A 17,681-nucleotide genomic window follows, 5' to 3' on the forward strand; every position below is an offset into this window, starting at 1 on the left:
ATTCAGGTATTTTTTAAATGAGTTGAGGGTTTCTGCCTCTACCACCCTTTCAGACAGTGAGTTCCAGACCCCACCACCCTCTGGGTGAAATTTTTTTTCCTGATTTCCGCTCTAATCCTTCTATCAAAATCACTTTAAATCTATGCCCCTTGGTTATTGACCCCTCCACTAAGGGAAATAGGTGCTTCTTATCCAATCTATCCAGACCCCTCATAATTTTGTACACCTCAATCAAATCATCCCTCAGCCTCCTCTGTTCCAAGAAAACAACCCCAACCTATCCAATCTGTCGTCATAGCTAAAATTCTCCAGTCCTGGCAACATCCTCGTAAACCTCCTCTGCACCCTCCCTAGTGCAATTACATCCTTCCTGTAATGTGGTGACCAGAACTGTGTGCAGTACTCAAGCTGTGGCCTAACTAGTGTTTTATACAGTTCCAGCATAACATCCCTGCTTTTTATAGGGTATGGTAGCATAGTGGTTATGTTACTGGACTAGTAATCCAGAGGACTGGAGTAATAATCCGAAGTCATGAGTTCAAATCCCGCCATGGCAGCTGGGAATTTAAATTCAATTAATTAAATTTAATTAAATAAAAATCTGGAATTAAAAATACTAGTATCAGTAATGAAACTACCGGATTGTCATAAAAACCCATCTGGTTCACTAATGTCCTTTAGGGAAGGAAACCTGCCGTCCTCACCCGGTCGGGCCTATATGTGACTCCAGACCCACAGCAATGTGGTTGATTGTTAATTGCCCTGTGAAATGGCCTAGCAAGCCACTCAGTTGTACAATCTCACTCTGGGTGGGGGACTTCAATGTCCATCACCAGGAGTGGCTCGGTAGCACCACTACTGACCGAGCCGGCCGAGTTCTGAAGGACATAGCTGCCAGACTGGGCCTGCGGCAGGTGGTGAGCGAACCAACACGAGGGAAAAACTTACTTGACCTCGCCCTCACCAATCCACACTGTCGCAAATGCATCTGTCCATGACAGTATTGGTAGGAGTGACCACCGCACAGTCCTTGTGGAGACAAAGTCCCGTCTTCGCACTGAGGACACCATCCAACTAGTTTTGTGGCACTATCACCGTGCTAAGTGGGATAGATTCAGAACAGATCTAGCAGCTCAAAATTGGGCATCCATGTGGCGCTGTGGGCCATCAGCAGCAGCAGAATTGTATTCCAGCACAATCTGTAACCTCATGGCCCGGCATATTCCTCACTCTACCGTTACCAAGAAGCCAGGGGATCAACCCTGGTTCAATGAGGAGTGTAGAAGAGCATGCCAGGAGCAGCACCAAGCGTACCTAAAAATGAGGTGCCAACCTGGTGAAGTTACAACTTAGGACTACATGCATGCTAAACAGCGGAAGCAACATGCTATAGACTGAGCTAAGCGATTCCACAGCCAACGGATCAGATCAAAGCTTGCAGTCCTGCCACATCCAGTCGTGAATGGTGGTGGACAATTAAGCAACTAACGGAAGGAGGAGGCTCTGTAAACATCCCCATTCTCAATGATGGCGGAGTCCAGCACGTGAGTGCAAAAGACAAGGCTGAAGAGTTTGCAACCATCTTCAGCCAGAAGTGCCGAGTGGATGATCCATCTCGGCCTCCTCCCGATATCCCCACCATCACAGAAGCCAGTGTTCAGCCAATTCGACTCACTCCACGTGATATCAAGAAACGGCTGAGTGCACTGGATACAGCAAAGGCAATGGGCCCCGACAACATCCCGGCCGTAGTGCTGAAGACTTGTGCTCCAGAACTAGCTGCGCCTCTAGCCAAGCTGTTCCAGTACAGCTACAACACTGGCATCCACCCGACAATGTGGAAAATTGCCCATGTGTGTCCTGTCCACAAAAAGCAGGACAAATCCAATCCGGCCAATTACCGCCCCATCAGCCTACTCTCAGTCATCAGCAAAGTGATGGAAGGTGTTGTCGACAGTGCTTTCAAGTGGCACTTACTCACCAATAACCTGCTCACGGATGCCCACTTTGGGTTCCACCAGAACCACTCGACTCCAGACCTCATTACAGCCTTGGTCCAAACATGGACAAAAGAACTGAATTCGAGAGGTGAGGTGAGAGTGACTGCCCTTGACATCGAGGCAGCATTTGATCAAGCGTGGCACCAAGGAGCCCTAGTAAAATTGAAGTCAATGGGAATCAGGGGGAAAACTCTCCAGTGGCTGGAGTCATACCTAGCACAAAGGAAGATGGTAGTGGTTGTTGGAGGCCAATCATCTCAGCCCCAGGACATTGCTGCAAGAGTTCCTCAGGGCAGTGCTCGAGGCCCAACCATCTTCAGCTGCTTCATCAATGACCTTCCCTCCATCATAAGGTCAGAAATGGGGATGTTCGCTGATGACTGCACAGTGTTCAGTTCCATTCGCAACCCCTCAAATAATGAAGCAGTCCGAGCCCGCATGCAGCAAGACCTGGACAACATCCAGGCTTGGGCCAATAAGTGGCAAGTAACATTTGCACCAGACAAGTGCCAGGCAATGACCATCTCCAACAAGAGAAAGTCTAACCACCTCCCCATGACATTCATTGGCATTACCATCACCGAATCCCCCACCATCAACATCCTGGGGGTCACCATTGACCAGAAACTTAACTGGACCAGCCATATAAATACTGTGGCGACAAGAGCAGGTCAGAGGCTGGGTATTCTGCGGTGAGTGACTCACCTCCTGACTCCCCAAAGCCTTTCCACCATCTACTAGGCACAAGTCAGGAATGTGATGGAATACTCTTCACTTGCCTGGATGAGTGCAGCTCCAACAACACTCAAGAAGCTTGACACCATCCAGGACAAAGCAGCCCACTTGATTGGCACCCCATCCACCACCCTAAACATTCACTCCCTTCACCACCAGTGCACTGTGGCTGCAGTGTGTGCCATCCACAGGATGCACTGCAGCAACTCGCCAAGGCTTCTTCGAAAGCACCTCCCAAACCCGCGACCTCTACCACCTAGAAGGACAAGAGCAGCAGGCGCATGGGAACAATACCACCTGCACGTTCCCCTCCAAGTCACAAACCATCCCGACTTGGAAATATATCGCTGTTCCTTCATTGTCGCTGGGTCAAAATCCTGGAACTCCCTTCCTAACAGCATTGTGAGAGAACCTTCACCACAGGGACTGCAGCGGTTCAAGAAGGCGGCTCACCACCACCTTCTCCAGGGCAATTAGGGATGGGCAATAAATGCTGGCCTCGCCAGCGATGACCACATCCGATGAACAAATAAAAAAAATATATATTCTATTCCTCGGCTAATAAAGGAAAGCTTTGCATATGCCTTCTTAACCACCTTATCTACCTGCCCTGCTACCTTCAGGGATCTGTGGACATGCACTCCAAGGTCAGTCACTTCCTCTACACCCCTCAGTATCCTCCCATTTATTGTGTATTCCCTTGCCTTGTTTGCCCTCCCCTCCAGATTGAACTCCATTTGCCACTTTTCTGCCCACCTGACCAGTCCATTGATATCTTCCTGCAGTCTACAGCTTTCCTGCTCACTATCAATCACACGGCCTATCTTTGTGTCATCTGCAGATTTCTTGATAATGCCCCCTACGTTTAAGTCCAAATCGTTAATGTATACCACAAAGAGGAAATAACCTAGTACCGAGCCCTGCAGCACCTCACTGGAAACAGCTTTCCAGTCGCAAAAAGGCCTGTCAACCATTACCCTTTGCTTCCTGCCACTGAGCCAATTTTGGATTCAATTTGCCACATTCCCTTGGATCCCATGGTCCTTTACTTTGTTGACCAATCTGCCATGTGGGACCTCGTCAAAAGCCTTACTAAAATCCATGTAGACCACATCAATTGCGCTGCCCTCATCGATCCTCCTTGTCACCTCCTCGAAAAATTCAATCAAGTTAATCCGTGCCTTTCTAAGTGATGGTTAATCCTGTCCCTCAGAATTAATTCCAATAATTTGCCCACCACTGAGGTTAGGCTGATTGGCCTGTAATTACTCGGTTTATTCTTCGCGCCCCTTTTAAACAACGGTCAATGTTAGCAGTCCTCCAATCCTGCGGCACTACGCCTGTATGCAGTGAAGTTTGGAATATGATTGTTAACGCCTCCGCTATTTTCTCTCTGGCTTCTTTTAACAGCCTGGGATATATTTCGTCCAGCCCTGGTGATTTATCCACTTTCAAAGATGCTAACCCCCTTAATACTTCCCCTCATTATGTTTATCCCATCCAATATTTCATACTCCTCCTTAACTTCAATCCCTGTATCATCCCTCTCCTTTGTGAAGACAGATGCAAAATATTCATTGAGAACCATACCCACATCTTCCGCCGCAACAGAGTTTACCTTTTTGGTCTCTAATAGGCCCTAATCTTTCCTTAGTTCACTCCACACTCCCAAGTGACTGTTAATTCTGTTCCGGATTATCGTTTCTGAAAGTATCCCCACCACTGAGGTTAAACTGACTGGCCTATGGTTGCTGGGTTTATCCTTACACCCTTTTTTGAACAATGTTGTAACATTTGCAATCCTCCAGTCCTCTGGCACCACCCGCATGTCTGCAGATGTTTGGAAGATTATGGCCAGTACCTCCGCAATTTCCATTCTTACTTCGCTCGGCAACCTAGAATGCATCCCATCCCGGACCGGGTGACTTATCTACTTTATGTACTGCTAGCCTTTCTAGTACCTCTTCTTTATGAATTTTTAGCCCATCCAGTATGTCAACTATATCTTCCTTTACTGAGACCCTGGCAGCATCTTCTTCCTTGGTAAAGACAGATGCAAAGTACTCATTTAGTACCTTAGCCATCCCCTCTGCCTCCATGAGTAGATCTCCTTTATGGTCTCTAATCAGCCCCACCCCTCCTCTTAGTACCTGTTTACTATTTATATGCCTGTGGAAGACTTTTGGATTCCCTTTTATGTTGGCCGCCAGTCTGTTTTCATACTCTCTCTTAGCCCCTCGTATTTCTTTTTTCACTTCCCCTCTGAACTTTCTATGTTCTGCCTGGTTTTCACTTGTGTTATCAACCTGACATCTGTCATATGCCCCTTTTTTCCGCTTCATCTTACTCTCTATCTCTTTTGTCATCCAGGGAGCTCTGGCTTTATTTGCCCTACCTTTCTGCCTCATGGGAATATACCTAAACTGTACCCGATCCATCTCCTCTTTAAAGGCCGCCCACTGTTCAATTACAGTTTTGCCTCCCAGTCTTTGATTCCAGTTTACCTGGACCAGATCTGTTCTCATTCCACTGAAATTGGCCCTCCTCCAATTGAATATTTTTACTTTAGAGTGGTCTGTGTCCTTTTCCATAGCTATGCTAAACCTTATGATACTATGATCGCTGCTCCCTAAATGCTCGCCCTCTGACACTTGCTCCACTTGGCCCACCTTATTCCCTACAACCAGGTCCAGCAATGCTCCTTCCTCATTGGGCTGGAAATGTAGAATCATAGAAGTTTACAACATGGAAACAGGCCCTTCGGCCCAACATGTCCATGTCGCCCAGTTTATACCACTAAGCTAGTCCCAATTGCCTGCACTTGGCCCATATCCCTCTATACCCATGTAACTGTCCAAATGCTTTTTAAAAGACAAAATTGTACCCGCCTCTACTACTGCCTCTGGCAGCTCGTTCCAGACACTCACCACCCTTTGAGTGAAAAAATTGCCCCTCTGGACCCTTTTGTATCTCTCCCCTCTCACCTTAAATCTATGCCCCCTCGTTATAGACTCCCCTACCTTTGGGAAAAGATTTTGACTATCGACCTTATCTATGCCCCTCATTATTTTATAGACTTCTATAAGATCACCCCTAAACCTCCTACTCTCCAGGGAAAAAAGTCTCAGTCTATCCAACATCTCCCTATAAGTCAAACCATCAAGTCCCGGTAGCATCCTAGTAAATCTTTTCTGCACTCTTTCTAGTTTAATAATATCCTTTCTATAATAGGGTGACCAGAACTGTACACAGTATTCCAAGTGTGGCCTTACTAATGTCTTGTACAACTTCAACAAGACATCCCAACTCCTGTATTCAATGTTCTGACCAATGAAACCAAGCATGCTGAATGGCTTCTTCACCACCCTATCCACCTGTGACTCCACTTTCAAGGAGCTATGAACCTGTACTCCTAGATCTCTTTGTTCTATAACTCTCCCCTACTCCATTAACGGAGTAGGTCCTGGCCCGATTCGATCTACCAAAATGCATCACCTCACATTTATCTAAATTAAACTCCATCTGCCATTCATCGGCCCACTGGCCCAATTTATCAAGATCCCGTTGCAATCCTAGATAACCTTCTTCACTGTCCACAATGCCACCGATCTTGGTGTCATCTGCAAACTTACTAACCATGCCTCCTAAATTCTCATCCAAATCATTAATATAAATAACATTTGTACTGGTCACATTTTAAAAGTTTCTTTCTCTCTTTGCCCTGAGTGTTATTATCCCAGTCTATATTAGAATAGTTGAAGTCCCCAGTTATCACTATTCTATAGCTTTTGCATCTCTCTGTAATTTTCTGCAAATTTTTTCCTCTATATCCTTCCCACTAGTTGGTGGTCCATAGTATTGTAATGGCACCTCTATTGTTTCTTAACTCGAACGAAATAGATTCTGTCCTTGACCCCTCCAGGACATCTCCTCTCTCCAGCACTGCAATATTCTCCATAATCAACACTGCCAACCCCCACCCCCCTCCTTTCTTTCCTTCCCTATCTTTCCTGTAGCCAGGAATATTTAGTATCCAATCTTGCCCTTTTTTGAGCCGCGACATTCGTATTCGCATGTGGCTACTTGTGCCTGCAGCTCACCAACCTTGTTTACCACGCTTCGTGCGTTTACACACCTTTACTGCAAACCAGTCTTAGACTTTTTTATACTCTCTCTTGGTCTGATCCCTCCTAACACCGTACTATTTCTTGCTCTAGTGCTACCTTTCTCTAACGATCCTTTGCGCCACTTGTTTCTCCTTTCCAGTGATACATCCTGGTGCCCCTACCCCTGCCAAATTAGTTCAAACCTCCCCCCATAGCACTAGTGAACCACCCTGCGAGGACATTGGTCCCAGCTCCATTGAGGTGCAACTCGTCCTGCTGTGCAGGCCCCACCTTCCCCAGAACTGGTCCCAATGCCCCAGGAATCTAAAACCCTTCCTCCTGTACCATCTCTCCAGCCATGCATTCAAATGCTCTATACTCCTAGTTCTATACTCGCTAGCGCGTGACACCGGGAGTAATCTGGAGATTACTACCTTTTTGAGGTCCTCCTTATTAATCTCTTTCCTAACTTCTTAAAGTCTGCCTGCAGAACTTCATCCCACTTTCTACCTATGTCGTTGGTACTGATATGGACCATGACCTCTGGCTGTTCACCCCCTCCAGAATGTTCTGCAGCTACTCAGTGACATCCTTGACCCTGGCACCAGGGAGGCAACATACCATCCTGGAATCATATCTATGGCTGCCGAAACATGGCCTGTTTGCTCCCCTAACTGTAGAATCCACTATCACTATTGCTGTGGACTTGGCTCTGACTGCATTCCGCAGAGGAACCCTCTCCCTCACCAGTATTCAGAATTGAATACTGGTTAGAGAGCGAGATGCCCTCAGGGGACTCCTGCACTACCTGCCTGGTTCTCCTTGTCTGCCTGGCGGTCACCCAGACCCTCTCTGCCTGCACTCTCTTAAGCTGCGGGATGACCACCTCCTGAAACGTGCTATCCATGAAACTCGGCCTTGCGGATGCACTGCAGTGACGCCAGCTGCTGCTCAAGGTCCGAAACCCGGAGCTCGAGCTCCTCCAGCTGACGACACTTCCTGCACCTGTGGTTGTCCAGGACATGGGAAGCGTCCTGGAGTTCCCATATAGCACAGGATGTGCATTCCACAGGTCTGAGCTGCCCTGCCATGCCTCGATTTATTAGAGTATTAATTAAACTTAACAAAAATAAATTAAAAATAAAAGCACTCACCAGAAAAAGAACCCTCACCAGCTACCAACCAGTCAGCTTCTTCCCTAGGTTTTCTTACCTCGTTCTTTATCCGCTCCGGTGATCCGACAATAATTAGTTTTTAAAAGATTTTATTCAATCCGTTATTTATAGTTTTAAGTTACTAAATTTAATAGGCTAATGGCAGTTTTACGCTCCCAGCTTTCAATTTAATTTTACCCATTTCCCTAACTCAGCGGGAAAAAAGAAGCTGTAGTACTTACCAACCAATCACCTACCTGCTGTCCTGTGACATCACTCCTTGTTTTTTTCTTGATTCTCACCGACTGCCCGGGATTATCCGCTGCTCCAACTCTGGGAGGCCTTCAAGGAGGAGGTGGTTCGGGTACAGAGGAGACACATTCCCACGAGTGGGAAAGGAAGGGCCTCCAAAGCTCGAGCTCCCTGAATGACTAAAGATACAGAGATTAAAATGAAACAGTAAAAAGAGCCTTATGACAAATGTAAGGTTCATAATACGGTAGAGAACCAGGCTGAATACAGAAAGTAGAGAGGAGATCCAAGAAGGGAGTAAGAGTGGGTAACTTAAAAGGGAACCCAAAAGTCCTTCATGAACATAAATAGTAAAAGGGTAGTCAAAGGAAGGGTGGGGCTGATTAGGGACTAAAGATCTTATGGAGGCAGAGGGCATAGCTGAGGCACTAAATGAATACTTCGCATCTGTCTTCACTGGAGAAGAGGATGCTGCCACTGTAGCAGTAATGGAGGAGGTAGTAGCGATATTGGATAGGATAAAAATAGATAAAGAGGAGGTACTTAAAAGATTGGCAGTACTCAAAGTAGAAAAGTCACCAGGTCCAGATGGGGTGCATCCTAGGTTACTGAGGGAAGTAAGGGTGGAAATTGCGGAGGCTGTGATCACAATTTTCTGTTCCTCTGTAGTTATGGTGACGGTTCTGGAGAATTGCAAATGTTACACCCCTGTTCAAAAAGGGCGAGAAGGATAAACCCGACAATTACAGGCCAGTCAGCCTAGCGTCTGTGGTAGAGCAACTTTTAGAGACAATAATCCTGCTAAGGGAATATCAGAAGCTGGGAACTAAATTAAAAAGCCGGACCTCACGAGTGGTAATCTCAGGTTTACTACCCGAGCCATGTGCTAACTGCCATAGGGGTAGGCAGATCAGAAAGGTGAATACGTGGAAAAAGTGGTGTGGGAAGGAGGGGTTCCATTTCATGGGACACTGGCACCAGTTGTGGGATAGGAGGAGCTGTACCGGTGGGACAGGCTCCACCTGAACAATAATGGGCCCGGAGTCCGAACGGAAAGGATAAATGGGGCGGTGCATAAGGCTTTAAACTAGCAAGATTGAGGGAGGGATCTGGTAGCAATAACAAAAGCTTAAAGATAAAAAAAACCAGAGATGACTGTCAAGGTCAGACCAGTGTAAGAAATAAAGGAAACATAAATGGTCAAGGAACAAATACAGTTATAAAACAGAAGTGTAAAAGGAGTGTTAAAAATAAAGTAAAAGGAACAACTATTATAGATGAATTAATCTGCCTGTACAGCAATGTACACAGCGTCCGAAATAAAACGGGGGAACTGGAGGCAATAATCCGTAGTGAGGAACCAGATGTAATAGGAATAACTGAAACATGGCTACATAAAGAACAGGACTGGCAACTAAATGTTGCAGGCTATAACATAATCAGAAAGGATAGGGAAGGAAGGAAGAAGGGGTTGGAGTAGCTGTACTAATTGGAGATAATGCAATGGCAGTGGAAAAAAGGGACATAACCAACAGAAGGATAGAAACAGATCCATATGGATTGAGATAAAAGGTAAGGGATTGATCATGCTAATAGGAGTATACTACAGACCATCTAAGTGGAAAGGAGGTGGAGGAAGAAATATGTAAGCAAATATGTGAAATGAGAAAAGGACATAGAATAATAATCATGGGAGATTTTAACTATCCCCAAACAAACTGGCAAGAAGAGGTAGGTAAAGGGGTACAGGGAATAGTCTTTACAATGTGTACAAGACTCCTTTCTTACCCAGCATCTATAAAGCCCAACAAGAGGGGAAGCACTGCTGGATCTAGTAATGGGGAATGAACCAGAACAGATAAGCAAAGTAAGCATAGGAGAACATCTAGGCCAAAGCAACCACAACACATAACAAGGTTTTAGATGAAGGTTGAGGAAAAAAAAAGGAAATAAGGAAAGCAAAGAGAGGGCATGAAAAAATATTAGCTAGTAAGATTAAAGAAAACCCAAAGATGTTTTATCAGTACATTAAGAACAAGAGGATAGCTAAGGAAAAGGTGGGACCTATCAGGCATAATAAAGGTAACCTGTGTATAGAAGCAGAGGATGTGGGTAGGGTTTTAAATGAATATTTTGTCTCCGTATTCACAAAGGAAAGGGATGATCCGGACCTAGTAGTTAAAGAGGAGGGGTGTGAAATATTGGATAAGGTAAACATAATGAGAGAGGAAGTACTAGAGGGACTGGAATCCTTGAAAGTTGATAATTCACCAGGGCCGGATGGATTGTTTCCTCGGCTATTGAAGGAAGCCAGGGAGGAAATAACGGATGCTCTGAGGATCATTTTCCAATCCTTACTAGATACAGGGGAGGTACCGGAGGACTGGAAGACTGCAAACGTAGTACAATTGTTTAAAAAGGGGATGAGGGAAAGGCCGAACAATTAAAGGCCGGTCATTCCTATCTCGGTGATGGGTAAACTGTTAGAATCAATACTGAGAGATAGGATAAACTGTCACTTGGAAAGGCATGGTTTAATCAGGGATAGTCAGCATGGATTTGTTCAAGGAAGGTCATGCCTTACAAATCTGATTGAATTCTTTGAGGAAGTGACGAGGAGGATTGATGAGGATGGTGCAGTGGATGTTGTCTACATGGATTTTAGAAAGGCATTTGACAAGGTCCCACATGGCAGACTGGTCAGAAAGGTAAAAGCCCATGGGATACAGGGAAATGTGGCGAATTGGATCCAAAATTGGCTCAGTAACAGGAAACAAAGGGTAAAAGTCGATGGATGTCTTTGCGAATGGCAATCCATTTCCAGTGGTGTGCCACAGGGCTCAGTGTTGGGTCCCTTGCTGTTTGTGGTATATATTAATGATTTGGACTTGAATGTAGGGGGCATGATTTGCAAATTTGCAGACGACACAAAAATTGGCCGCGTAGTTGATATTGAAGAGGAAAGCTGTAGACTCCAAGAAGATATCAATGGGTTGGTGGAGTGGGCGGAAAAGTGTCAAATGGAGTTCAACCCGGAGAAGTGTGAGGTAATGCACTTAGGGAGGATAAACAGTAAAAGGGAATACGCAGTAAATGGGAATATATTGAGAGGGGTAGAGGAAGTGAGAGACCTTGGAGTGCATGTGCACAGGTCCCTGAAGGTGGCAGCACAGGTAGATAAGGTTGTGAAGAAGGCATACGGAATGCTCTCCGTTATTAGCCGAGGTATAGAATACAAAAGCAGGGATGTAATGATGGAACTGTATAAAACGCTGGTAAGGGCACAGCTGGAGTATTGTGCATAGTCCTGGTCACCACATTACAGAAAGGATGTAATTGCTCTGGAGAGAGTACAGAGAAGATTTACAAGAATGTTGCCAGGGCTCAAAAATTGCAGCTACGAGGAGAGATTGGATAGGCTGGGGTTGTTTTCCTTGGAGCAGAGGAGGCTGAGGGGAGACTTGATTGAGGTGTACAAAATTATGAGGGGCCTAGATAGAGTTGACAGGAAGTACCTGTTTCCCCTAGCGGAGAGTTCAAGAACCAGAGGATATAGATTTAAGCTGATTGGCGGAAGGATTAGAGGGGACATGAGGAAAAGCTTTTTTACCCAGAGGGTGGTGGGTGTATGGAATTCGCTGCCCGAATTGGTGGTAGAGGCAGGGACCCTCAACTCTTTTTAAAAAGTACCTGGACCTGCACCTAAAGTGCTGTAAGCTGTAGGGCTACAGACCGGGTACTGGAAGGTGGGATTAGAATGGGCACCTGGTTGTTCTTCGAGCTGGCGTGGACACGATGAGCCGAATGGCCCTCTTCTGTGCTGTATCTTTTCTATGGTTCTAAGGAAATAGAATCATAATAGAAAGTTACGGCAAAGAAGGAGGCCATTCGGCCCATTGAGTCTGTGCCAGCTGAAAAAGAGCTATCTTGCTTAGACCAAGTACTGGAAAGTGGGATTGTCGCCCTGTTGGATATGGCACTTCAAGTGCACATTCAAGCACTTTTTGGATGAGTTGAGGGTTTCTGCCTCTACCACCCTTGCAGGCAACCAGTTCCAGACCCCTACTACCTTCTGGGTGAAAAAAATTCTCCTGAGCACGTCTCTAATCCTTCGACCAATTACTTTAAATCGATGTGCCCTGGTCACAGACCCCTCTGCTAAGGGAAATAGGTCCTTCCTATCCACTCTATCTAGGCCCCTCATAATTTTATACACCTCAATTAAATCACCCCTCAGCCTCTTCTGTTACATAGAAAACAACATCAGCCTATACAGTCTTTTCTCATAGTTAAAATTCTCCAGTCCTGGCAACATCCTTGTAAATCTCCTCTGAACCCTCTCTAATGCAATCACATCTTTCCTGTAATGTGGTGACCAGAACTGTACGCAGTACTCAAGCTGTCGCCTAACTAGTGTTTTACACAGTTCTAGCACAACTTCCCTGTTCTTATATTCTATGCCTCGCCTAATAAAGGAAAGTATCCCGTATGCCTTTTAACCACCTTATCTACTTGTGCTGTTACCTTCAGGGATCTGTGGACATGCACTCCAAGATCCCTCACTTCCTCTACACCTCTCAGTATCCTCCCATTTATTGTGTATGCCCTTGCCTTGTTTGCCCCTCCCAAATGCATTACCTCTCACTTCTCCGGATTGAATTCCATTTGCCACTTTTCTGCCCACCTGACCAGTCCATTGATATCTTCCTGCAGTCTACAGCTTTCCTCCTCACTGTAAACCACACGGCCAATTTTTGTATCATCTGCAAACTTCTTAATGCCCTTTATATTTAGGTCTAAATCATTAATATAGACCACAAAAAGCAAGGGACCTAGTACTGAACCCTGAGGAACGTCACTGGAAACATCCTTCCGGTTACAAAAACACCCTTCGCCCATTACCCTTTGCTTTCTGCCACTGAGCCAATGTTGGATCCAACTTGCCACTCTCCCTTGGGTCCCATGGGCTTTTACTTTCCTGACCAGTCTGCCATGTGGGACCTTGTCAAAAGCCTTGCTAAAATCCATGCAGACTACATCAAACACGTTACCCATAAGACCATAAGAGATAGGAGCAGGAGTAGGCCATTCGGCCCCTCAAGCCTGCTCCGCCATTCAACGAGATCATGGCTGATCTGATTTTTACCTCAACTCCACTTTCCCGCCTTTTCCCCATATCCTTTGACTCCTGTGCTGATCAAAAATTTGTCTAACTCAGCCTTGAATGTATTCAATTACTCAGCCTCCACAGCTTTTTGGGGTAAAGAATTCCAAAGATTCACAACCCTCTGGGAGAAGAAATTCCTCCTCACTTCCGTCTTAAATGGGTGACCCCTTATTCTGAGACTATGTCCGTGAGTTTTAGATTCCCCCATGAGGGGTAACATCCTTTCAGCATCTACCCTATCGAGTCCCCTCAGAATCTTGTATGTTTCAATAAGATCTCCTCTCATTCTTCCAAACTCCAATGAGTATAGACCCAACCTGTTCAATCTTTCCTCATAAGACAACCCTTCCATACCCGGAATCAACCTAGTGAACCTTCTCTGAACTGCCTCCAATGCAAGTATGTCCTTCCTTAAATAAGGGCACCAAAACTGTATGCAGAACTCTAGGTGTGGTCTCACCAGCACCCTGTACAGTTGTAGCACGACTTCCCTGCTTTTACACTCTATCTCCCTAGAAATAAAGGCCAATATTCCATTTGCCTTCCGGATTACCTGCTGCATCTGTATGTTGACTTTTTGTGTTTCATGTACAAGGACACCCAGATCCCTCTGTACCGCAGCATTTTGTAGTATTTCTCCATTCAAATAATATTTTGATTTTTAAAAAATTTTTCCTCCCAAAGTGGATGACTTCACATTTTCCCACATTATATTCCATCTGCCAATTTTTTGCCCATTCACTTAACCTCCCTATATCCCTTTGCAGACACTGTATCCTCCTCGCAACTTGCTTTTCCACCTATCTTTGTATCAGCAGCAAATTTGGCCACAAGACAACTCTGTTCCTTCATCCAAGTCATTGAAATATATTGTAAATAGTTGAAGCCCCAGCACTGATCCCTGCGGCACCCCACTAGTTACAGGTTGCCATTTTGAAAATGACCCTTTTATCCCGACTCTTTGTTTTCTGTTAGTTAGCCAATCTTCTATCCATGCCGCAACACCATGAGCTCTTATCTTGTGCAGTAATCTTTTTTGTGGCACCTTATCGAATGCCTTTTGGAAATCCAAATATACTGCATCCATTGATTCCCCTTTATCCACTCTGCCCGTTACTTCCTCAAACCACTAATAAATTTGTCAGACACGATTTCCCCTTCATAAAACCATGTTGACTCTCCTTGATTGTATTATGAGTCTCCAAATGTCCTGCTACTACTTCCTTAATAATGGATTCTAGCATTTTCCCAATGACAGATGTTAGGCTAACTGGTCTATAGTTACTTGCTTTCTGTCTCACTCCCTTTTTGAATGGGGTGTTACGTTTGCGGTTTTCCAATTCGTTGGGACCTTTCCAGAATCTAGTGAATTCTGGAAGATTACAACCAATGCATCCAATACCCCCATCAATCCTCCTTCTTACCTCCTCAAAAATTCAATCAAGTTAGTCGGACATGACCTTCCCTTAACAAATCCACGCTGACTGTCCTTGATTAATCCATACCTTTCTAAATGACTATTTATACCATCTCTCAGAATTGTTTCCAATAATTTGTCCACCACCGAGGTACGGCTGACTGGCCTGTAGTTACTCAGTCTATCCTTTTCTCCCTTTTTAAACAACGGTACAACATTAGCAGTCCTCCAATCTTCCGGCATCATGCCTGTAGCCAGAGAAGATTTGAAAATGGTTGTCAGAGCCTCCGCTATTTCCTCCCTTGCTTCTTTTAACAGCCTGGGATACATTTCATCCGGGCCTGGCGATTTATCTACTTTCAAAGATGCTAAACCACTTAATATTTTCTCCTTCACATAAGGAAGACACACACCAAAGTAATAAATTGGAAAAAAGCTGATTCTCATGATGAGAATGGAACTAGGGAAAATAAACTGGGAAAAATTTACTGATAATGAAATAGAACAGCAGCGGGAAACATTTAAAACAGTGATCAATGGACAGCTAATATTATTCCTTTATTTAAAAGGGGAGATAGAACCAGGCCAGGGATCTTTGGACCAATTAGCTTAACGTCAGTGGTAGGAAAGATAATGAAATCCTTTCTTAAGATGTAATAGAAAAACATCTAGAAACAGAAAATATAATAAAATAAATAGTGAACATGGATTTCAAAAGGGAAGGTCATGCTTGACCAATCTTATTGAATTCTTTGAAGAAGTAACAAAGGGTAGACAAGAATAATGTAGTAGATGTGATATATTTGGATTTTCAAAATGCCTTCGATAAGGTACAGCATAGTAGACTCATGACTAAGGTCAGAGCATGTGGAGTCAAGGGACAAGTAGCAGAAAGATAGCAATCTGGCTACATAACAGGAGAGAGAGAGAGTAGTGTTTAAAGGTAGTTACTTTCAAAAGGTATTTGGTAAAGTACCACATAATAGACTTGTTAGCAAAATAAAAGCCCATGGGATTAAAGGGACAGTGGCAGTGTGGATATAAAATTGGCTAAGGGACAGAAAGCAGAGTCGTGGTGAACGGTTGTTTTTCAGTCTGGAGGGAAGTATACAGTGGTGTTCCCCAGGGGCCAGTATTAGGACAACTGCTCTTTTTGATATATATTTATGACCTGGACTTGGGTATAGAGGGTATAATTTCCAAGTGTGCAGATAACACAAAACTCAGAAATGTAGTAAACAAATGTGAAGGATAATAACAGACTTCAGGAGGATATAGACAGAACGGTGAAATGGGCAGACACATGGCAGATGAAATATAACGCAGAAAAGTGTGAAGTGATACATTTTGCTCGGAAGAATGAGGAGAAGCAGTATAAATTAAATTGTACAATTTTAAAGGGAGTACAGGAACAGAGAGACCTGAGGGTATATGTACACAAATGTTTGTAGGTCAAAAAGACAAGTTGAGAAGGCTGTTAAAAAAGCATATGGAATCCTGGGCTTTATTAATAGAGGCATTGAGTACAAAAGCAAGGAAGTAATGCTAAACTTCTATAAAAGACTGGTTAGGCCGCAGCTGGAGTATTGTGTTCAATTCTGGGCACCGCACTTTAGAAAGGATGTCAAGGACTTAGAGAGTGCAGAATTGATTTACTAGAATAGTACCAGGGATGAGGGACTTCAGTTGTGTGGAGAGACTGGAGAAGCTGGGTTTGTTCTCCTTTAAAACAGAGAAGATAAAGGGGAGATTTGATAGTGTTCAAAATCATGAATGGTTTTGACAGGGGAAATAAGGAGAGACTGTTTCCAGTGGCAGAAGGGTCAGTAACCAGAGGACACAGATTTACGGTGATCGGCAAAAGAGTCAGAGGTGACACGAGGAAACTTTTTTACACAGCGAGTTGTAATCATCTGGGATGCAATGCTTGAGAGGGTAGTGGAAGCAGATTCAACAGTAACTTTCAATAAAAGGGAATTGGATAAATACTTGAAGGGAAATAAATTGCAGGGCTATGGGGAAGGAGCAGGGGAATGGGACCAATTGGATAGTTTTTAAAGAGCCGGAACAGGCACGATGGGCCGCCTGCTGTGCTGTAGCTGTTACAATAGTTTTCAATTTATTTTATAGTATTAAATTGGTAATTTAACCCCCTCCCCAAAATGTATCTAATAATGTATAACGCAACTGGTTAAACAAACTAAATAGTGTGTTTTTAGAAAAATAAACTTACTAGATTTTAATGGATTTTTTTCCCTTACAGGTGGAACAACTGCTGGTCCAGGTAAGAGTTTATATCATAAGCAACATAATTTTACACTTCCTTCCATTTCACATGAACCACTAGCTTGTTTCGTTTTTACATTACACAATCTCTCTGTTTGCCAGAATGTGTTCTTTCCTTGTAGTCCATATCACTATCAAGCTGCATGCCTCAACACTGAGAGGAAGCGTTACCACCGACACACCACTGGCACTTAAGCATTGATACAATAAAAGATCAAGACAAACATTGGAATTTGTTTAATTTTCTTCAATGAACGTTCTGCCCATTTTAAAGTTTATTTCTTTACTTTTTTGGCATTTCTAGACCATGCATAATTCCTTTAGTGTACAGACTCATGTTCTGTTCCACTCCTATGCCTTTGTCACGTTAAGCAGCTGTCAGAAATACGTTGTACTCCCTCTGTCAGCTGCACGCTTAAATGTAAACAAGCAGAGCTTTGGGATAGCCAACAGCATTGAATGCCAACAAAAGTATGACCTACACATGCAGCTGGATTAAAGCTGCTAGTTTCTGCAAAGCAAATGAGGGGAGCTGGTTTTGGGTAGTGTGTAGTGTCCCAATAC

General features: G+C 44.3%; 1 protein-coding gene across 4 annotated transcripts in view; it reads left to right on the top strand.

The window, feature by feature from the left end:
- LOC137320273 (receptor-type tyrosine-protein phosphatase alpha) overlaps window positions 1-17,681 on the top strand; it is a 258,755-nt gene that overhangs the window by 143,178 nt on the left and 97,896 nt on the right. For all 4 annotated transcript variants that reach the window (XM_067982065.1, XM_067982061.1, XM_067982066.1 and 1 more), the window contains one exon: window positions 17,095-17,115. In XM_067982065.1, coding sequence (XP_067838166.1) covers window positions 17,095-17,115 — 21 coding nt within the window. The remainder of the gene's footprint in view (window positions 1-17,094; window positions 17,116-17,681) is intronic.

This window comes from Heptranchias perlo, chromosome 1, assembly GCF_035084215.1.
Source record: "Heptranchias perlo isolate sHepPer1 chromosome 1, sHepPer1.hap1, whole genome shotgun sequence".
NCBI classification, from domain to species: Eukaryota; Metazoa; Chordata; class Chondrichthyes; order Hexanchiformes; family Hexanchidae; genus Heptranchias; species Heptranchias perlo.